Source organism: Pezoporus occidentalis, unplaced genomic scaffold (genome assembly GCF_034315485.1).
Source record: "Pezoporus occidentalis ecotype Australia unplaced genomic scaffold, CSIRO_AGI_Poc_V1 ctg425, whole genome shotgun sequence".
Classification (NCBI taxonomy): domain Eukaryota; kingdom Metazoa; phylum Chordata; class Aves; order Psittaciformes; family Psittacidae; genus Pezoporus; species Pezoporus occidentalis.
Window position 1 is genome coordinate 47334 of NW_026915753.1, and position 22069 is coordinate 69402.

General features: G+C 60.0%; 3 protein-coding genes and 1 long non-coding RNA gene across 4 annotated transcripts in view; 2 read left to right on the forward strand and 2 right to left on the reverse strand.

Annotated features, from left to right (window-relative positions):
- FLOT1 (flotillin 1) overlaps positions 1-22069 on the reverse strand; it is a 31767-nt gene that overhangs the window by 8764 nt on the left and 934 nt on the right. The window contains exons 4-12 of the mRNA XM_062634435.1: positions 21811-21954; positions 21562-21681; positions 21107-21202; positions 20864-21016; positions 20434-20615; positions 19847-19892; positions 19604-19741; positions 18800-18964; positions 18683-18715 (exon numbers count right to left, since the gene is read on the reverse strand). Of these exons, the coding sequence (XP_062490419.1) occupies positions 18683-18715; positions 18800-18964; positions 19604-19741; positions 19847-19892; positions 20434-20615; positions 20864-21016; positions 21107-21202; positions 21562-21681; positions 21811-21954 (1077 nt within the window). The remainder of the gene's footprint in view (positions 1-18682; positions 18716-18799; positions 18965-19603; positions 19742-19846; positions 19893-20433; positions 20616-20863; positions 21017-21106; positions 21203-21561; positions 21682-21810; positions 21955-22069) is intronic.
- On the reverse strand, positions 4097-10634 carry MDC1 (mediator of DNA damage checkpoint 1). The gene is made up of 10 exons (XM_062634410.1): positions 10562-10634; positions 9142-10485; positions 8989-9042; positions 8613-8743; positions 8300-8515; positions 8093-8170; positions 7004-7189; positions 5907-6032; positions 5198-5308; positions 4097-4345 (listed from the first exon to the last, which is right to left on the reverse strand). Exons 1-10 carry the CDS (start codon positions 10605-10607, stop codon positions 4112-4114), a joined length of 2526 nt encoding a protein of 841 aa, XP_062490394.1. The 5' UTR covers positions 10608-10634; the 3' UTR covers positions 4097-4111.
- TUBB (tubulin beta class I) lies at positions 11509-16933 on the forward strand. The gene is made up of 4 exons (XM_062634434.1): positions 11509-11704; positions 14552-14660; positions 15200-15310; positions 15784-16933. Exons 1-4 carry the CDS (start codon positions 11648-11650, stop codon positions 16839-16841), a joined length of 1335 nt encoding a protein of 444 aa, XP_062490418.1. The 5' UTR covers positions 11509-11647; the 3' UTR covers positions 16842-16933.
- LOC134171838 (uncharacterized) lies at positions 17068-17727 on the forward strand. The gene is made up of 3 exons (XR_009967745.1): positions 17068-17262; positions 17320-17618; positions 17708-17727. It is a non-coding gene; the product is annotated as an uncharacterized LOC134171838 (long non-coding RNA).

Consider the following 22069-nt stretch of genomic DNA (forward strand, 5'->3'; position numbering starts at 1 on the left):
ACCCCATACCCCACATCCCAATTTCATACCCCATATCCCATATACCCTATATACCCCATACCCCACATCCCAATCTCATACCCCATATCCCATATACCCTATATACCCCATATCCCATATACCCCATATCCCATACCCCATACCCCATATACCCCATACCCCACATCCCAATCCCATTCCCATATCCCTATTCCCTCACCTGGTTTTCCTGTCTCTGCTCTTCTCCTCTCTCCATCCTCTCCTTCAGCCTCAGCTCCAACCGCGTCACCCTCCGGGTCCCCGCAGCCACCGCAGCCCCCAGGCTGCCCACCTATGGGTCCCCAGCGCCCCACATATGGGTCCTGAGCCCCCCCCCCGCCATGGGACCCATAGGGGACGGGGGTGCCCAGCACCCACCTGTGCGCTCAGCACCCGCTGCAGCTCCTCCTGCACCCGCAGCTGCACCAGGAGCCCGAACACCTTCTCCCTCCAGCACCCCAAGAGCAGGCGCAGACGGGGGGGGGCCACGGCCAACGGCACCCCTGGGGGGGGCAGCTGGGGAGCACAGGGGGGCACCCTATAGCACCCAAAACACCCCCCCATTGGCACCCTATAGCATACAAACCCTCCTCCAGGGGCACCCTATAGCACCCAAACCACCCCCCCATTGGCACCCTATAGCACCCAAACCCTCCTCCAGGGGACCCCTATAGCACCCAAACCACCCCCCCCATTGGCACCCTATAGCACCCAAACCCTCCTCCAGGGGCACCCCAGAGCACCCAAACCACCCCCCCATTGGCACCCTATAGCATCCAAACCACCCCCCCCATTGGCACCCAATAGCACCAAACCCTCCACCAGGGGCACCCTATAGCACCCAAACCACCCCCCCCTTTGCACCCTATAGCACCCAAAACCTCCTCCAGGGGCACCCTAAAGCACCCAAACCACCCCCCCCATTGGCACCCTATAGCACCCAAACCCTTCTCCAGGGGCACCCTATAGGACCCAAACCACCCCCCCATTGGCACCCTATAGCATCCAAACCCTCCTCCAGGGGCACCCCAGAGCACCCAAACCACCCCCCCATTGGCACCCTATAGCACCCAAACCCTCCTCCAGGGGCACCCTATAGCACCCACACCCCCCCCCACTCCGGGGCACCCAATAGCACCCAACCCCCCCCCCCCCATTGGCACCCTATGGCACCCAACCCCCACCAGGGGCACCCTCTGGCACTCCAACCCCCCCGCAATGGGCACCCTATAACACCCCGAACTCCCCCAAGGGGCACCCTATAGCACCCCAAACTTCCCCCAGGAGCACCCTATACACCCAAACCCCACCTCAAGGGCACCCTATGGCACCCAACTCCCCCCCCCACCAGGGCCACCCTATAGCACCCCAAGCCCCCCCATGTGCCCCCCAAGACCCTACCTCACGGCTCAGCTCCTTCTCCTGCAGGGCCAGGATGTGACCCATGGCGCTGAGCCGGGCCTGGAGCAGGAACTGGGCCTGGCACTGGGGGGGGAATGGGGGACCCCATTGGGACCTCAGTGGCACCCCATTGGGACCCCATTAGGACCCCATTGGGACCCCATTGGGACCTCGTTGGGACCCCATTGGGACCTCGTTGGGACCCCATTAGGACCCCATTGGGACCCCGTTGGGACCCCATTGGGACCCCATTAGGACCCCATTGAGACCTCATTGGGACCCCATTGGGACCTCATTGGGACCTCATTGGGACCCCACTGGGACCTCGTTGGGACCCCATTGGGACCCCATTGGGACCCCATTGGGACCTCATTGGAACCCCATGAGGCCTGTGCTCACCTCCTGGGGCTGCCCCCCAATAGGCTCCGCCCCCTGGTCTTGGCTCCGCCTCCTTTTGGCCTCAAGCTCCGCCTCCAGGGCTTGGCTCCGCCTCCTTTCAGCTTCAAGCTCCACCTCCAGAGCTTGGCTCCGCCTCCTTTCAGCCTCAAGCTCCACCTCCAGAGCTTGGCTCCGCCTCCTTTCGGCCTCAAGCTCCGCCTCCAGAGTCCTGACAAAGGGGAGCCAGGCCCTGGGGGTAACTGGGAGCAATGGGGGGGTAACTGGGAGCAATGGGGGGTAACTGGGAGCAATGGGGGTAACTGGGAGCAATGGGGGGTAACTGGGAGCAATGGGGGTAACTGGGAGCAATGGGGGGGGTAACTGGGAGCAATGGGGGTAACTGGGAGCAATGGGGGTAACTGGGAGCAATGGGGGGGTCCTTACCTGGTGTTGGGCCCGGGGGGGCGGAGCATGAAGTGGGATGGGGGGATGAGACCTGTGGGGGGAGAGGTGGAAGGAACCATGTCATGGGGGGTGCATCTGTGGGGGGACCCCCACATTATGAGGGGGGGGAAGGGTCTCACCAGTCGCTGGTGGCTGCTCGGCCATTGGTGGCACCTAAATCCCAGTAAGGACCAGTAAGAGCCCCAGTAACTCCCAGTACCCCCCAATGATGCTCCCATTACTCCAATTGATGCTCCCATTGCCCCCCACTACCCCCCACTGATGCTCCCGTTACCCCCATTGATGCTCCCATTGCCCCCCATTACCCCCCATTGATGCTCCCATTACCCCCCATTGATGCTCCCATTGCCCCCCATTGATGCTCCCATTGCCCCCCATTACTCCCCATTGATGCTCCCATTACCCCCCATTGATGCTCCCATTGCCCCCCATTGATGCTCCCATTACCCCCCACTGATGCTCCCATTACTCCCATTACCCCCCATCGATGCTCCCATTGTCCCCCATTACTCCCCATTGATGCTCCCATTACCCCCATTGATGCTCCCATTGCCCCCCATTGATGCTTCCATTGCCCCCCATTACTCCCCATTGATGCTCCCATTGCCCCCATTACCCCCATTGATGCTCCCATTACCCCCCATTGATGCTTCCCTCCCATTGCTCCCATTGCTCCCATTGCCCCCATATTATTGCCCATTGCCCCCCCATTGATGCTCCCACTCCCCATTGATGCTCCCATTACCCCCATTATGTCTGCCCCCCATTGATGCTCCCATTGCCCCCATTACCCCCCATTGATGCTCCCATTACCCCCCATTGATGCTCCCATTGCCCCCCATTACTCCCCATTGATGCTCCCATTGCCCCCATTGATGCTCCCATTACCCCCATTGATGCTCCCATTACCCCCCATTGATACTCCCATTGCCCCCCATTACCCCCCATTGATGCTCCCATTACCCCCCATTGATGCTCCCATTACTCCCCATTGATGCTCCCATTACTCCCATTACCCCCATTGATGCTCCCATTACCCCCATTGATGCTCCCATTACTCCCCATTGATGCTCCCAGTACCTCCCAGTACCCCAACCGTCGCGCGGTGCACGCCGGGAACGCTCCGCCTCCTCTGCCCGCCCCCCCCTTCCGCTCCGCCAATCAGCACGCAGAGCCGAGCCAAGAGCCCGCCCCCCAAGCCCCAGCCGCGGGAAACCAACAGCCAATGAGAGGTGGCGGTGCGGAGGTCCCGCCTCCTCGCTGGCCAATGGGATGCTGGGGGGGGATGTACGGAGTGAATGGAGCCCTAAGGGGGCAAATGGGGTCCTAAGGGGGTAAATCTGGGTCCTGAAAGGGTAAATCTGGGCTCCAATGGGGCAAATCTGGGTCCTGAGGGGGTAAATGGGGTCCTGCAGGGGTGAATCTGGGTCTAGAGGGGGTAAATGGGGTCCTGAAAGGGTAAATATGGGCTCCAAGGGGGATAAATGAGGTCCTGAGGGGGTAAATCTGGGTCCTGAGGGGGTAAATGGGGTCCTGCGGGGGTGAATCTAGGTCTTGAGGGGGTAAATGGTGTCCTGAGGGGGTAAATGTGGGTCCTGAAAGGGTAAATGGGGTCCTGACAGGGTAAATCTGGGTCCTGAAAGGGTAAATGGGATCCTGACAGGGTAAATCTGGGTCCTGAGTGGGTAAATGGGGGCCTGACAGGGTAAATCTGGGCTCCAAGGGGTATAAATGGCCTCGCCCCCCCCCATATTCCCCCCCAAAGGGGGTTAAATTGGTATCTCCCACCCCATAGAGGGGACACCCCCAATTCCCCCCCCCCCAAATCAGCCTCTTTTGGTGCTGCTCTTTATTGGGGGGGCCCCACCGGGCGCCGCCGGGTCCGGGGGGGCCCCCGGTTGCGTGTGGGGGGGTTGGTGGGGGGGGTCTCGGTGGGGGGGGGCAGGAGGAAGGGCTGGAGCTGCAGGCGCTGCCGCAGGAGCCCCGTGAGCAGCAGCTCCGGGGAGGCCAAGGGCAGGCGGGAGCTCAGCGCCGGGGCCCAGCACCACGCGTCCGCAGGGCAGGACACGACCACGCGCCGGGGCTGGAGGGGGAAATGGGGGTGAGGGGGGGTACAGCAGCCACTGATGGCAATGGGCACCCCTTAAACACAATGGGGGCCCCTTAAACACAATGGGGACCCCTTAAACACAATGGGCACCCCTTAAACCCAATGGAGACACTCATCATCAATGGGCACCCCTTAAACACAATGGGGACCCCTTAAACACAATGGTCACCCCCATACCCAATGGGCACCCCTTATACCCAATGGAGACCTCCATCATCAATGGGTACCCCTTAAACCCAATGGAGACCTCCATCATCAATGGGTACCCCTTAAACCCAATGGAGACCCCCAACATCAATGGGTACCCCTTACACCCAATGGGCACCCCTTAAACCCAGTGGAGACCCCAACATCAATGTGTACCCCTTACACCCAATGGGCACCCCTTAAACCCAGTGGAGACCCCAACATCAGTGTGTACCCCTTACACCCAATGGGCACTCCTTAAATCCAATGGAGACCCCAACATCAATGGGTACCCCTTACACCCAATGGGCACCCCTTAAACCCAGTGGAGACCCCAACATCAATGGGTACCCCTTAAACCCAATGGACACCCTTGGCACCAAGGGGCACCCCCAACCTCAATGGGCACCCTTAAACCCAATGGGCATCCCTTCAACCCAAGGCAGACCTCAACCTCAGTGGGATCCCCCAATGCCAATGGGGATCCTCCAAGACCCCTGTGACCCCCCCCCCCATCCCCCAGGCCCCCCACCAACCCTCATTGGGACCACCCAGATCCCCCCCAAAAGGCTTGGGGGACCCCATTTCATCCCCTCCCTGGTGGCTTTGGGGGCCCCTGCCCCATTGCTGGCCCCTCACCCTATAGGTGCTGGGCATGGTGGGCAGGAAGGTGCCCCCGCTGCAGGTGATGATGTCCTTCATGTGCTCGGGCTCGGGGCGCACGCTGGGGGTGACGTGGATCTCATAGCCCTGAGGGAACAATGGGGGACAATGGGGACAATGGGGGACAATGGAGGACAATGGGGGACAAAGGGGACAATGGGGGACAATGGGGACGAGGCCACTTGAGAGGGGACCCCGATGGGACCAAGTCAATGGCGCCCACCATGAGGCCATTGGGTGACGTGTCCAGCATTGAGTCCTCAATGGGGACCCATTGGGGACCACTGGGGACCAATGGAGACCCCATCATCAGTGGGTATCCCTTAAACCCAATGGGCAACCCTTAAACCCAATGGAGACCCCCATCATCAGTGGGTACCCCTTAAACCCAATGGGCAACCCTTAAACCCAATGGAGACCCCCATCATCAGTGGGTACCCCGTAAATCCAATGGGCATCCCTTAAACCCAATGGGCACCCTTTAAACCCAATGGGGACCCCATCATCAGTGGGTAACCCTTAAACCCAACGGGCACCCCCAAACCCAATGGGGACCCCCATCATCAATGGGGACCCCTTAAACCCAATGGGCACCTCTGGATCACTGGGGACATTAGGGACCATTGGGGACCATTAGGACCCATTAGGGACCCATTAGGACCCATTGGGGACCCATTGGGCTCACCTGGAGCAGGGGGTGGCGGCGGGCGCGCTGCAGGGCCTGGGCCAGGCTGAAGCCGAAGTGCTGCTCCTGCTGTGGGTCCTGCACCAGGAAGGGGCCGGGGGCCAGGATGCGGCCGCTGGTGGCACTCTGGGGACAACGGGGACGAGGCGGTGGCACCATAGGGCCCCCCAGGGACACCCCGTCCCCACTGAATGCAAGGATCCCATCCCATGGCCCCAAGGTCTTCCCATAGCTCCAAGGTCTTCCCATTGTCCCCGATGGCCACCATGACCCCAAGCTCTTCCCATTGTCCCCTGTGGCCACCATGACCCCAAGCTCTTCCCATTGTCCCCAAGGTGTTCTCATTGTCCCCAATGGCCACGATGACCCCAAGGTCTTCCCATTGTCCCCAAGGGCCCCCATGTCCCCAACGTCTTCCCATTGTCCCTAATGGCCACCATGACCCCAAGCTCTTCCCATTGTCCCCAAGGTGTTCTCATTGTCCCCAGTGGCCACCATGACCCCAAGGTCTTCCCATTGTCCCCAAGGGCCACCATGACCCCAAGGTCTTCCCATTGTCCCCAAGGGCCCACATGACCCCAAGGTCTTCCCATTGTCCCCAAGGGCCCACATGACCCCAAGGTCTTCCCATTGTCCCCAAGGGCCCCCATGTCCCCAAGGTCTTCCCATTGTCCCCAATGGCCACGATGACCCCAAGGTCTTCCCATTGTCCCCAAGGGCCCACATGACCCCAAGGTCTTCCCATTGTCCCCAAGGGCCCCCATGTCCCCAAGGTCTTCCCATTGTCCCCAATGGCCACCATGACCCCAAGGTCTTCCCATTGTCCCCAAGGTCTTCCCATTGTCCCCGATGGCCACCATGACCCCAAGGTCTTCCCATTGTCCCCAGTGGCCACCATGACCCCAAGGTCTTCCCATTGTCCCCAATGGCCACCATGACCCCAAGGTCTTTCCATTGTCCCCAGTGGCCACCATGTCCCCCATGTCCTCAAGGTCCCCCATTGTCCCCAATGGCCACCACGTCCCCAATGCCCCCCATGTCCTCAAGGCCCCCCATGTCCCCCCATGCCCCCACGTGCCCCCTGACCCCCATAGGACCTTATGGATCCACTCGGGGGTGACGATGGGGACGCCGCGCGCCACCGCGCACAGGAACTTGAGGGTGCGCCGGATGCGGTCGGTGACCAGGTGGGTGCAGTCGAACACCGAGGTGGCCACCGACCCCCCCAAGGAGCCCAGGGCAACCTCCATGGCCTCGGAGGCCACCAGGCCGGTGAAGAGAACCTGGGGACACAATGGGGAAACAATGGGGAAACAATGGGGACACAATGGGGATACAATGGGGACACAATGGGGACACAATGGGGACACAATGGGGACACAATGGGGAAACAATGGGGACAATGGGGAAACAATGGGGACACAATGGGGACACAATGGGGAAACAATGGGGACACAATGGGGACACAATGGGGACACAATGGGGATACAATGGGGACACAATGGGGACACAATGGGGATACAATGGGGATACAATGGGGAAACAATGGGGACACAATGGGGAAACAATGGGGACACAATGGGGATACAATGGGGAAACAATGGAGACAAAATGGGGACACAATGGGGAAACAATGGAGACAAAATGGGGACACAATGGGGACACAATGGGAACAAAATGGGGATACAATGGGGAAACAATGGGGACAAAATGGGGATACAATGGGGACACAATGGGGACAAAATGGGGACAAAATGGGAATACAATGGGGAAACAATGGGGACAAAATGGGGATACAATGGGGACACAATGGGGATACAATGGGGACACAACAGGAAGACAATGGGACTGCCGTGGGGTGATAATGGGGACACAATGGGACTGCCACGGGGTGACAACGGGGTGACACTTGAGACACAATGGGGACACAATGGGGACAAGATGGGTTCACAATGGGGACACAATGGGACTGCCATGGGGTGACACTTGGGACACAATGGGGACAAGATGGGGTCACAATGGGGACACAATGGGACTGCCATGGGGTGATAATGAGGACACAATGGGGACACAATGGGACTGCCACGGGGTGACACTGGGGACACAATGAGGTCACAATGGGGACACAATGGGGACACTGGGGTCCCCCCCCAAGGTCCTGACCCCCCTTCCCCATCCCATAATACCTTTGGGGGGGAGGAGCCAAGGCTGCGCCGGGGGCGGAGCTGCGGTGCCTCCACCTCTATGGCCTCCTCCTTTTTATCCTGGGGAGGGGGTGGAGCCATTGCGTTAGGCCCCGCCCCCACTCTGTTGTCCACCAATCAGCAATGCCCGCACCACACACACTAGCCCCACCCACCACCCTTTAGCCCCCCCCTTCAGGCCCCACCCACCTGCGCTCTCCTCCGTGATTGGCCAGTCCCGGCCCGCCGGGGGCGTGGCTTGGCCGGTGGGGGGCGTGGCTCCTCGAGGGGGCGCGCCAAGAGGCGGGGGCTGCGCCGCAAGGAGGCGGGGCCAAGGGGAGCCCCGCCCACCACCTCCTCCGAGGCCACGCCCCCTTTCGCTCCACCCACTCGGCTCCTGGCCAGGCGCTGGCTGCGCCGGGGGCCCTATGGGGTGGGTGGGGGGTCAGTGACATCATAATGCGGGGATTGTGACGTCACAATGCGGAGGGGCGGAGCTTACGCAAAGCCCCTCCCCACTCACCTCCTCCTTGGTCCCTTCCTTTGGGGGGGCCTGGGGGGGGGTTTGGGGGGGCTCTTCCTCCTCTTCCTCCTCCTCTTGGGGGCGGCAGAAGAGCTGAGTGGGCTCCTCGGGGTCCCAACCTTGGGGTGAACCTGGGGGGGGGGACATTTGGGGTGAACCAGGGATCTATGGGGGGCACACAGACCCATTGGGGGTACCCCAAGAGTGTGGGGGAACACACAGGTATGGGGGGGACACCCAAGTATGGGGGGGTCACATTGGAGAGGACCCAAGTATCTGGTGATGGGGAACCCCACGGGACCATGGGGCACCCCCACATGTGCAGAGGGACCCCACAGGACAGGGGGGTACCCCCCTATGGGTCCAGGGCACCCACCTTGGCCTGCTGGAGGCAGGAAGCTCTGGGTGGGCTCCAGGAAGAGGTCAACATCTGGATGTGGAAGAGGAAGAAGAGACCATGGGGGGGACCCCAACATCTGGGAGGGACCCCATAAAGGAGGGGCAGAGGGGTGGCCCCCCCCCCACTTACCATCGCTGTCGCTCTCTGTCCCATCAGCACCATCGGTGACACCGGAACACGAGTCCAGATGTGGGGATTTGGGGGTGGAAGCGTCCATTGGCACAACTGGAACCATCGTCGGGGTATTGCCACCGTGTCCCTCGGCCCCAACATCTGGATTCGGGGCCACCAGGTGGGGGTCTGGGGGTGCCACATCTGGATTTGGGGTCACCACATCTGGATTCGGGGACCTGACATCTGGATTTGAGGCCCTCGCATCTGCATCGGGGGCCTTCGCATCTGGATTATGGCTTGCCACATCTGGACTTGGGGCTGCCACATCTGGGTTTACGTCACTGCGGCTCGGGATCACCTCTTTGCTGCTCCTGGGTTTCGGGGCCCTTTTCCAGCTGTTTGGGGCCGTCTCGGCGCCGCTGCCCACCACATCTGGATGGGGGAAGGCCTGGAACCGGACGCGGCTCCGGAGCTGCCGAACATCTGGCGTCGGAGCCACCTCCTCCCTGTCGCTGCTGGCGGGGGAAACAGCTGGATCGGGGGGCACGGTCCCAACATCTGGCTTCACCATGGCCCCAACATCTGGAACCGGGCTCTCCAGCACCACCGCTGGGGGCTTCCAGGGGGGGAGGAAGCACTGAGTCAGGTCCTCATCTTCCCCATCAGTGTCAGTGTCCACCCCTTGGGGCCCCCCAACATCTGGCTTGGGCGTCTCCGTCACCAGGACGTGCTCCTTGTGGCACATCTGGATTTTAGCAGAGCCAACATCTGGGCTGCCCCCGTCCTCCTCCACATCTGTATCGCTCTCCACCAAGAGCCCCTGGAGCCTTGGCCCTAGCAGAGGGGGGGTCTCTGGCGCCATATCTGGATCGGAGGTGCCCCCCTCCACATCTGTATCGCTGTCCCCAGCAGCAGCCCCAGCGGGGGGCTCGGCCTTCACAGCTGGGTCTCTGGGGGGGCCAGCATCTGGATGGCCCCCCTCCTCCTCCTCCACATCTGTATCGCTGTCCAACACCAGCAGCTGGTACCCAGGGCCGTGGGGTGCCCCCTCCACATCTGCATTGTGGCCATTGGAAGGGGCTGCAACATCTGGATGGGGCTCCTCGCCCTCCACGTCTGTGTCGCTGTCCACCGCCAGCAGCCAGCCTCCATTATCGGGCCCCTCAACATCTGGATCCGGGGCGCTGGCGGCCCCCAGCCGCTGCCTTTTGGGGCCTCCCACATCTGGATCTGGGCTGGGGGGGGGCTCATCCGCCGGGCGCCCCCCCCCGGGGCTCCGGCAGCGCTTCCGGATGCTCCAAACATCTGGGCGCACATCTGGGTCTGCTGCTGCTGGTCCCTGCCCTAGGGAGGCCGCAGCTACTTAAGGGAAGGGCCTTTAGGGCACCCCAATACTTCAATGGGGGGGACGACACGAGGGGGGTTCAGGACCTACCGGTGACCCCCACGGTGCTGAGGCTTTGGTGGTGCTTTCGGTGCATGGTCTGGGGGGGCAACAACAACTGCCCCATAGAAACAATTGCCCCCCCTCCTGCCCCCAGTCACCCCCAATCCACACCCCCCCCATCCCCCCCGTGGCTAAAGGACCCCTCCAAATACCCCCTTGGCTTCTAAATGCCCCAGGGCCCCCCCCCAACAGCCCCATATGACCCCCAACTGCCCCTCCACCCCCCTCTCAACTGCCCCATAGGACCCCAATCTACCCCATATGACCCAAAACTAACCCATATGACCCTAAACTGCCCCATATGACCCCAATCTGCCCCACTTGAACCCCGACTGCCCCAGGGACCCCCCAAACTACCCCATATGATCCTCAACTGCCCCTTGACCCCCCCAACTGCCCCTTATGACCCCCAAAGGCCCCAGAGACGCCCCCAAATGCCCCATATGACCCCAATTTGCCTCCTATGACCCCCAACTGCCCCAGGGACGCCCCCAACTGCCCCACAAGGCCGCAAACTACCCCTCCACCCCCCCGCAACTGCCCCCTATGACCCCAAACTGCCCCAAGGACCCCCCCAAACTGCCCCAAGGACCCCCTAAACTGCCCCCTATGACCCCAATCTGCCCCCTATGACCCCCAAGTGCCCCATGGGCTCCCCCCAACCGCCCCGGCACCCCCCAGCCCTCCTCAATGGCCGCCATCGCTCACCCCTCCCGCGCCATCGGAGCCCAAGCCCCGCCTCCCTCACCCCATTGGCCAACCCTTCCGCGCGTCACCGCCCATCGGCCATCCCATTGGCTGCCGCGCACGTCCGTAAAGAGAAGCGGGAGGGGGCGGTGCTAAGAGACACCGTCCAATGGGAGCGCGGCGGGAGGGCGGTGCTGGCCAATGGGAGCGCGGGGCCGGGCGGCACCGCCTTGTCTATATGAGGCGCCGCGGGGCCGCGGGAGCCGCCATTGCTGCCGCCGCCGCTGCGCTCAACGCTCGGGTCTTAAAGGGGCCGCCGCACCGACAAGCTCCGTCCGCGACCGGGTGGGCCCCACCGCTCCGGTACCTTCACCGCGCACCGCCACCATGAGGGAGATCGTCCACATCCAAGCGGGACAATGCGGCAACCAGATCGGGGCCAAGGTGAAGGGCGGGCGGGCTGCGGCGGGGCGGAGGGGTGGGCCCCCCCCCTTCATCCCTCCCACTGTGGCGTGGCCCCTTTAAGAAGCCCCTCCCCTCGCCCAGACAAAGGCGGACCCGAATCGGGGTGATTTTAGCCCAAAACCGGCGCCTTTCCCGCCCGGTCAGCGGAAAAGAGCGGGTTTTGCCCCAAAAGCGAAGCGGTTCGGCACCAAAATGGAGGTTTTTGGCCTCAAAACGTGCCTCCCCCCCCTTATCACGCGGCTCAAAATGGCGGTTTCCCGCCGCGCCTCGGGAGCGCGCCCGAAAGCGGCTTTTAAGCCGGTTTTGCCCCAAAACCCCTCTTTTTTACCCCAAAACCGCTGCCTTTTCCTCCCTAAAACGCCGTTTCAAGGCACTCTCCCCCAAAATGTCAGTTTCTGGCCCGGTTCGCCAATTTTCAGCCCTCAAAGGGGCGGTAATGCCCCAAAATGGCGGGGTTTAGCCCCAAAACAGGAGTTTTCCCACACGGACGGTGCTTTAAAATCCCAAAGTGCGCTGGTTTTGCCCCAAAACCGCAGCAATCCGCCCTTTCGCTTCGTTTCCTACTCCTTATTTTCCTTAACGAAGCCGTTTTCCGCCCTTTCCAAAGGGATTTTGACCAAAATCAGGCGTTTTCAGCGTTAAAATGAGGGTTTATACCCCCAAAATGAAGCTTTTTTGCCCCCAAAACCTGGGCGTGGCGCCCACAGCAACCAAAAAGGGGGTTTTCTACCCAAAACCAAGTAGATTTAAGCCAAAAATGAAGCTTTGCATCCCCAAATAGGGGCGTGCCGGCCCTCAGGGAGCTCTCTTAGCTCCAATATGGGCTTTTTTCGCCCCAAAACCGCGATTCTTTTGTCCCAAAATGGCGATTTTCTTGAACAGCCTTAAAATACGGGGTGGGTTGGTAACAAATGGAAGCTTTTTAGCCCCTAAATCGAGGGTTTTGGCCTTAAAATGGGAGTTTTCAGTGCCCAATAGAGGCTTTGCAACTACGGAGGAAGCTTTGTTCTCTATGAGGAGATCTTGAGCCCTAAAATCCGCATTTTTGCCCCCAAAAAGGAGATTCTCTCCTTGAAATGAAGCTTTTTTTTTGCCCAAAATAATGGGTTTAAGCGCCAAAATGTTTTTTTTTTAGCGCTAAAAGAAGTCTTTTTGCCCCCCAAAGCGCCAAAATGGAGCTTTTCCCCCCGCCCAGGAAGAGCTTTGTTCTCTGGATCTTCCCATCCCCCAAAAAGGGCATTTTTTGCCCCAAAAGGGCCTTTTGAGCAGCAAACCGCAGCTTTTCGGCCCCAAAATGGGTTTATTTCAGCCCAAAAAGGGGGGTTTGCTGCTAAAAGCCGGGCGATCCCACCCCAAAATGGAGGAATCCGGCCCCAAAATGGAGGGCTGCGGCTGAAGAATCGCATCTTTGTGCTCCCAGAAGCAGCTTTTCTGCCCCAAATTTAGCCGTTTTGCTCCAAAATTAACACTTTTTTACTGCTAAACTTGTTTTTTTGATGCAAAATGATGCTTTGAGCCCCAAAACGAGTGATTTGGGCCACGAAACGAGCTCTTTTCCACGCCGGAATGGTCTTAGTGCTGCTTCACAGTGGGGGTTTTCCCCATTTAACGTAGTTTTTAGCCCCAAAACTGGTGGTTTTTGACTCAAAATCAACCTTTCCCTTCGAAAGTGATGGGGTTTGACCTAAAATCCACGTTTTCAGCCCCAAAACAGCACCTTTGTGTCTCCAAAGCAGCTTTGCCACCCCCCCAATGGAGGCTTTCGGCTGCAGAACGCGATCTTTGTTCCTCAAAACGCCTCAAATGAGCGCTTTGGACCCCAAATTTCTGTCCAGAAACGGGGTTTTCAACCCCCAAAAAAGTCATTTTTAGCCCCAAAATCTCTTCTTCCAACCCCAGAATTCCTGTTTTTTCCTGTTTTCAGCTCAGAAAGAAAACCTTTTTGTTCTCAAACTGCATTTTATAGCCTTAAAACGGCATTTTGCCCGCAAAAATTAGTTTTTTTTCTTACCCAAATAGACTTTTTCGTCCCAATGTGACCATTTGAGTCACAAAATTCCCCTTTTCCGCCCCAAAACACAGTTTTCAACCAAAAAGAACCACTTTAACCTTCCTCAACCCCCGTAAACACACATTTTCAGTCTCCAAAACGATGCTTTTTAACCCAAATCGCCTTTTTTAACCCATTTCTTCACCGTCAGCCCCAAAATTGGGGGGTTTGGACCCATTTTCACCTTTAGGGCGTGGCTCTGCCCCCCCCCATGACCTTGAATGGGGGGGTTGGGGTCCCCACTGCCTCCCAAGGGGCACATTTTGGGGCCAAACCCCTCGATTTTGGCACTTTCCCGTTCACGAGGGGTGGGGTTTGGGGGTAGAAAAGGGTAAAATTGGGCTAAAAAGTGGCTTTTTTGGGGGTGCCGCCATTCAAACCCTGCTTCCGCTTCCCGCCCGCCCGTTACTTTGGCCACGCCCTCCCTGCATCCACCGAGGCCACGCCCCCTCGGAGGGCTCCGCCCCCCATTGGTCGGCCTTTTTGTCACGCCCACGCGACGAAGCCACGCCCCTTTTCTACTCTCCCACCCCTTCGTCTGGCTCCTCCAATCAGCTTCCACAGCTCGACCCCTCCCAGCCAATGGGGCTTCTCCTACCCGTTAAACTCCACCCCCTTTTAAATCACAGCCCTCTCCATTCATCCCCAGCCCCTATGGGAGCAAGGGGAGGGGCCGAACCTTCTTGGTTCCTCTCCTCTCATTGGAGGGGAAAGGAAAGGGGGCGGGGCCTCATTGACACCCCCTTCCCCTTTCTTCCCCCCCCCCCTCCAATCAGTTTTGGGAGGTGATCAGCGATGAACACGGCATCGACCCCACCGGCACCTACCATGGAGACAGCGACCTCCAGCTCGACCGCATCAGTGTCTACTACAATGAGGCCACCGGTAGGATGACCCCATCACCACCACGTCCCCATCACCACCACGTCCCCATCACCACCATGTCCCCATCACCACCACGTCCCCATCACCACCACGTCCCCATCACCACCATGTCCCCATCACCACCATGTCCCCATCACCACCATGATCTCATCACCACAGTGACCCCATTGCCACCATGTCCCCACCACCGCTGTGTCCCCACCATATCTCCATCACCACATCCCCATCACCACCACATCCCCATCACCGCCACATCCCCATCATGGTGTCCCCATCACCACCACGTCCCCATCACCACCGTGTCCCCATTGCCATCACATCCCCATCATGGTGTCCCCATCACCACCACATCCCCATCACCGTGTCTCCACCATCATATCCCCATCACCACCATGTCCCCATCACTGTGTCCCCATCACCACCGTGTCCCCACCATCATATCCCCATCACCACCATATCCCCATCACCATGTCCCCACCATCATATGCCCATCACCACCCCATCCCCACTCCACCTTGGTGACACGGTGCTGTCCCCAGGGGGGAAGTATGTGCCGAGGGCCATCCTGGTGGACCTGGAGCCTGGGACCATGGACTCGGTGCGCTCAGGACCCTTTGGACAGATATTTAGGCCGGACAACTTTGTTTTTGGTGAGTCCCCACCTTGGCCATTGCCTTCATTGGGTGGCTGTCGCCATGGGGTTGGGTGGTGGGCACCCACTGCAGTGGTTCCCCATTCACACATCCCTCCTTAATGCCCTTCAAGCGCTTGGCACAATGGGGCAGGAGGTCCCTGTTGTCCCCTTCTTGGTGGCCATGGTCTCTTGTGGTGCCCCCCAGTTGGGTTTTGGGGTCCCCGTAGGAGTTGTGGGGCCCCACATTAGGTTGATGAGGCTTGCGTAGGACGTGGGTGCCCATGAGGTACCCAAGGGGGGTCCTCAAGGCGGTTGATGGAGACCCCAAGGATGGGCTCAGGGTCTCTATAGAGGGGGTCAAGGTTGGCTTTGAAGGCCCCCAGCAATGGAGCAATGGGATGGGGGCTCCCAAGGTCCTCAAATGGGGCTGGGGGTGTTGGGAGGAGGATGATGGTGACCCCCCATGTGTGTGTTGTCCCCCCCGCCCAGGTCAGAGCGGTGCCGGCAACAACTGGGCCAAAGGCCACTACACGGAAGGGGCCGAGCTGGTGGATTCGGTGCTGGACGTGGTGCGGAAGGAAGCGGAGAGCTGCGATTGCCTCCAGGGCTTCCAACTGACCCATTCCTTGGGGGGCGGCACGGGCTCCGGCATGGGCACCCTCTTGATCTCCAAGATCCGCGAGGAATATCCCGACCGCATCATGAACACCTTCAGCGTGGTGCCCTCGCCCAAGGTGTCCGACACGGTGGTGGAGCCCTACAACGCCACCTTGTCGGTGCATCAGCTGGTGGAGAACACGGATGAGACCTACTGCATCGACAACGAAGCCCTCTACGACATCTGCTTCCGCACCCTCAAGTTGACCACGCCGACCTACGGCGACCTCAACCACCTCGTCTCGGCCACCATGAGCGGGGTCACCACTTGCTTACGCTTCCCCGGGCAGCTCAACGCCGACCTCCGCAAGTTGGCCGTCAACATGGTGCCGTTCCCTCGGCTCCACTTCTTCATGCCGGGCTTCGCTCCGTTGACGTCCCGAGGGAGCCAACAGTACCGGGCCTTGACGGTCCCGGAGCTCACCCAACAGGTCTTCGACGCCAAGAACATGATGGCCGCGTGCGACCCGCGCCACGGGCGGTACTTGACGGTGGCGGCCGTGTTCCGGGGCCGCATGTCCATGAAGGAGGTGGACGAGCAGATGTTGAACGTGCAGAACAAGAACAGCTCCTACTTCGTGGAGTGGATCCCCAACAACGTGAAGACGGCCGTGTGCGACATCCCCCCCCGCGGCCTCAAGATGGCCGTCACCTTCATCGGTAACAGCACGGCCATCCAGGAGCTCTTCAAGAGGATCTCGGAGCAGTTCACGGCCATGTTCCGCCGCAAAGCCTTCCTCCATTGGTACACGGGCGAGGGCATGGACGAGATGGAGTTCACCGAGGCCGAGAGCAACATGAACGACCTGGTCTCCGAGTACCAACAGTACCAAGACGCCACCGCCGAGGAAGAGGAGGACTTCGGCGAAGAGGCCGAAGAAGAAGCTTGAAGGGATGGAGGTGGCTTGGCCATGGATGGAGAAACCCCCCCCTCCCCTCCCAATGTCCTTGGAGAGCCTTCATCATCCTCTTGTCCTCCATCGTCATCCTCAGAGCCCCCCCACCCCGCCCTTGTTGGCATCGGTGTCGTGTCGGCCCCCCCCTGCGCTGCACTGGTGTCACCGGGGAGCGTTTGGTCTTTGTTGTGCATCCCCCCCTCATCCTGCTCTTTGGAATGGTCCTGGTCTTCATCTTGCTCCTCTTCCTCCTCCTCGGGGAGCTGGGGTCCGGCAGGAGAAAGCTCTTTGATATTGGAGAGGCTTTGTCCTTCATCGTGGTCAATGGAGAGTCCTTGTCCGTCATGGTCAATGGAGAGCCCTTGTTCTTCATCATGGTCAATGGAGAGCCTTCATCTTTCATCATGGTCAATGAGTCCTCGTCCATCATCATCGCCACTGGAGAGTCCTTGTCCTTCATGCTGGTCACCAGAGATACCCAACTCTTCCTCATGGTCAATGAAGAGCCCTTGTCCATTATGGTCAATGGAGAGCCCTTGTCCTTCATCGTGGTCACCAAAGAGCCTTCATCATCATCAAGGAAGAGCCCTCATCCTTCATGGTCAATGAAGAGCCTTCCTCCTTCATCACGGTCAATGAAGAGCCCTTGTCCATCATGGTAAATGAAGAGTCCTTGTCCTTTATCATGGTCACCAGAGATACCCAACTCTTCATCACGGTCACCAAAGAGCCTTCATCATCATCAAGAAAGAGCCCTTGTCCTTCATCATGGTCAATGGAAGAACCCTTGCCCATCATGGTCCTCAAAGAGCCTTCATCATCATGAAGGAGCAGCCCTTGTCCATCATGGTCAATGGAAGAGCCCTCATCCTTCACCACGGTCAATGGAAGAACCCTTGTCCACCACCATCATCATCACCACCACAGAGTCCCAGCACCCTCACGGGCACTGAGGAGCCTCCACTTGATCCCCATCACCAGAGGCCACCACGTCCCCACCGTCGGGGGGGTGACACCACTAAATTATTGCCACTCCCCATCCCAAAATGGGCTCTCCCATCCCCCCCTGTGTCCCCTCCCCCTCATTTTGGGCCATTTTTCCCCTTTTCAACCTTTTTCCCCTCTTTTTCTTTTTGGTTGGGTTTTTTTTTTCATATTGAAAAGCCGCCCCCGGGGCCAGGAATAAACCCGGGATGGAAAATTCCCCCCCCCCGCCTTATGTCCTTGGTCGTCTCTTCCCTGCCCCATGGGACTTGGGGGTCACCAACTTCCCCCCAATGGCCCTTGAGTGGGGGCCCCAAAGGCATCAGGAAGGAGCCAGGCCGGCCAAGGGTGGATGCAGCAGCTTTAATGATGGGGGGATGTGGGGACACATCCCCCCCCCTTGGGGACAAGCCAGGCCCTGGGGTGGTGGCACTTGGGTGACAGAGGCTATGGGGTGGTGGCACTATAGGGACATGGGCTTGGTGGCACCATGGGGACAATAGGCTCTTGGGGTGGTGGCACCATGGGGACATGGGCTTGGGGTTGGTGGTCCCATGGGGACAAGGCTTCAAGGGGTTGGTGGCACCAACAGTGCCATGGGACAATGGGTTCCAGGGGGTTGTAGGCACTATGGGGACAATGGGATCAGGGGTGGTGGCACCAGGGGGAATTTGGTTCTAGGTTGATGGCACCATGGGGCAATAGGCTCCAGGGGGTTGAAGTCACTGTGGGGACATGGGCTTGGGGTTGATGGCTCCATGGGGACAATGGGCTCCAGGGGGGCTGTAGGCACTATGGGGACATGGGGTTGGTGGCCCCATGGAGACAATGGGCTCCAAGGAGTTGGTGCCTCACCCCTGGCACTCGCTCTTCTTCTGGGTACCCTGTAGGGACCAAAAGGACCCTGAGGAGGTGACCCCAGCCCCGGGTGCCCCCCCCCGACCCCCCCATTGTCCCCAAGGGCAGACCTGGGTGATGCTGACGCCGCTCAAGGCCTCGATGGCGCTGGGCAGGCGCGTGACCACGTCCAGGACCTCCCCCGGCAGCCGCGAGACCCCCAGGGCCCCGGAGCCGCCGGCCACCAGCGTCACCCGGCGCGTCCCCAGCAGGGGCTGTGCCACCGCCTCGGCCGCCTGCGCCCGAAATAGGCCACAATCAGCCCAGAATGGGGGCACGGGGCCCAAAACAGCCCTAAATCACCCCCAAAACTGAGCTCGGCACCCATAATACCCCCAAATCACCCCAAAATGGGACTGAAGCACCCAGAGCACCCCAAGTTTACCCCCAAAACTGAGCTCGGCACCCAAAATAACCTTAAATCACCCCAAAATGGGAACATAGCACCCCAAAATCACCCCAAAATGGGAGCTCAGCACCAAAAATACCCCCAATTCCCCCCCAAAACTGAGCTCGGCACCCAAAATACCCTAAAATCATCCCAAAATGGGAACACAGCACTCAAAATACCCCTAATTCACCCTTGAAACTGAGCTTGGCACCCAAAACGACCCCAAATCACCCCCAGATGGGAACACACCACCCAAAACACCCCCAATTCATCCCAAAACAGGAGCACAGCACCCAAGTACACACACACACACACCCCCCCCCCCATAGCTCCTATGTTCCACCTACCTCCATAGAGGGAACCCCAGCATCCTCCCTTGTACCAAATCCCCCTGGAATTCCCCCCCCCCCCCATTCCATACCAGGGACCCCACATCCACGGGAGGGGACGGACCCCAAAATACCCCATGGGGCCCCCCCCATACCTGGGGCAGGCGCTGCAGCACCATCTCCACCACGGCCGCCTCCTGGTACTGCCCGAAGGCTTCAGCCTTGGCCGCTGCTTGCGCTGCTTCTGCCCTGGCCCGGGCGGCCACGGCCGCTGCTTTGGCTGCGCCTGTCACCTGCAGCGGACCCCCGAGCCCCCCCACATTGGGGTTGGGGGGCTCTGACCCACACCTGTGGGGCAGAGCCCCATAAGTGGATGTGGGACCCCCCCCCCAACTCACCCTCATGGCTTCAGCCTCTGCTTCTGCCTGCAGGATCACCTGGGAACTGGGGGCGGAGCGAAAGAGGGGGCGTGGCTTAATGGGAGACGTCAGAACGGGCGTGGTTTGTGGTGGGAGGGGCTTGACTGGGTGTGGTTCGGGGGCGTGGCCTGGTGAAGCTCTCTTAAAGGGGCAATGGCATCAAGTTAGGCCAATGAGGCTTGGTATAATGGGATGAAGCTCACTCTTAAAGGGGCAATGACATCAGATTAGGCAGTGGGTCCCACCAATGAGGCTCGGTAGAATGGGACTGGGCTCCCTCTTAAAGGGGCAACAGCATCGTTAGGCAGTGGGTCCCACCAATTCAGGGGTGTGGCTTGGCAGACTGGGACGGGGCTCCCTCTTAAAGGAGCAATGGCATCAAGTCAGTGGGTCCCACTGAAAGCTGTCTTACAGGTGCAATAGCATCAATTTAGGCAGCAGGTCCCACCAATGAGGCTTGGTAGAATGGGGTGGGGCTCCCTCTTAAAGGGGCAATGGCTTGGGAGATTGGGGTGGGGCTCTCCGTTAAAGGGGTGATGCAGCCCTTAAAGGGGCCACGTCCTCACCGCTGTGCCTCGGCCAGGCGCTCCAGCCGGTACCGCTCGGCCTCGGCCGGTTTGCGGACCGTGGCCTCCAGCTCCAGCTCCCGGCGCCCGATCTCGTGCTCCTGCAGCTGCGCCCGCTGCGCCCGCTCCACCACCAGCACCTGCGCCCGCTGCTCCTCGATCTGCTGCTTCGTCCTCGCCACCTACACACACACCCACACCCCCCCCCCCCCAAAAACGGACCCACAGTGGGTGCGGGGGACCCCAATGTTAAAGGGAGAAGCCACCATTGGGGTGGCTTAGGGGAGACCACGATGCTTGGTGGGGGGCAAAGCATACCAGGAGATGCAGCTCTTGGACTGGGGGTGTCTGGGGGGGGACCAAGGGATGTGGGGACACACACACACACAGAGGGCTATGGGGCACCATGGAAGTGGGGTGAGGGGGGTACCTGCAGCTCATAGGCCAGGTCAGCCGTGGCCTTGCGGGCGCTGACGGCAGCGTCGCACTGAGCCTGCTGCAGCTCGAAGTCCCGCTGGGCACGGGCCATGGCCGCCTCGCTGAGCAGCTGCGCTGAGACTTGCTCCTGCCGGGCACGGGCTTCCTATGGGGAGGGGGGGACACCGAGGGACATCGTGGGCATGGGGACATTGAAGGGGTTGGGGGGGGGATGTCAATGGGGTGCAGGGCTCACGCGGATCCCGGCGTCCCTCTTGGCCTCGGCCTCTCCGACGCGGGCATCGCGCTGCACTTGTGCCGTGCGGCCCTTGCCCAAGGAGTGCAGGTAGTCCTGGGGACAAGGGGACAAGGTCACCCCCCATGGTCCCACCAGCCATAGGGGATAGTGGGGATGGCCCTGGGCTTGCGTGGTGTCCCCAAGGTCATTGACCTCATCTATTGTCCCCATCCCCATCCCCCCATCCCATGACCACTGTCCACATCCCTGTCGCTTGGCTACTGCTCCCATCCACATATCCCCATCCCCATACCCCCATCCCATGGCCACTGTCCCCATCCCCATAACCCCATCCCATCCCCATGTCCCCATCCCCATATCTCTATCCCTTAGCCACTGTCCCCATCCCCATATCCCCATCCCTTGGTCCCTGTCCCCATTCCTGCCTGTCCCCACCATGTCCCCAACGCCACCTGGTCATCATGGATGTCCTTCAGGGTGTAGCTGACCACGCTGATGCCCATATTGACCAGGTCAGATGAGGCCACGTTGAAAACCTGCTCCGAGAACTTCTGCCGGTCCTTATAGATCTCCTATGGAAGGGGCGGAGCTTAGCGATGCACTGGGCGGGGCTTGAAGGATGGGGAGCCAATTGGAGCAAGGCTTGCATTGGGGCTTAGGGATGAATGGGGCTTTAAAGGGGGCTGTGTCCCCCCCCTTACCTCCACGGTCATGTGGGCCATGATGGCGCGCTGGTGGCCCTCCAGAGTCTCCAGGGCGATCTGGGCGATCTCGGCCTCCGACTTGCCCAGGAACATCTGGCAAGCGGCCGCCAGCATCTCCTTGTTCTGCCCCTGGATCTTCACCTGCTCCCAACGGGACCCGTTCAGCCTCATGCACAACCTCTTTAACACCGATGGGACGCGGCCCCTTTAAGAAGCTGCTCCTCCGTAAGAGGCGCCTATTTAAGAGCTTAAGATT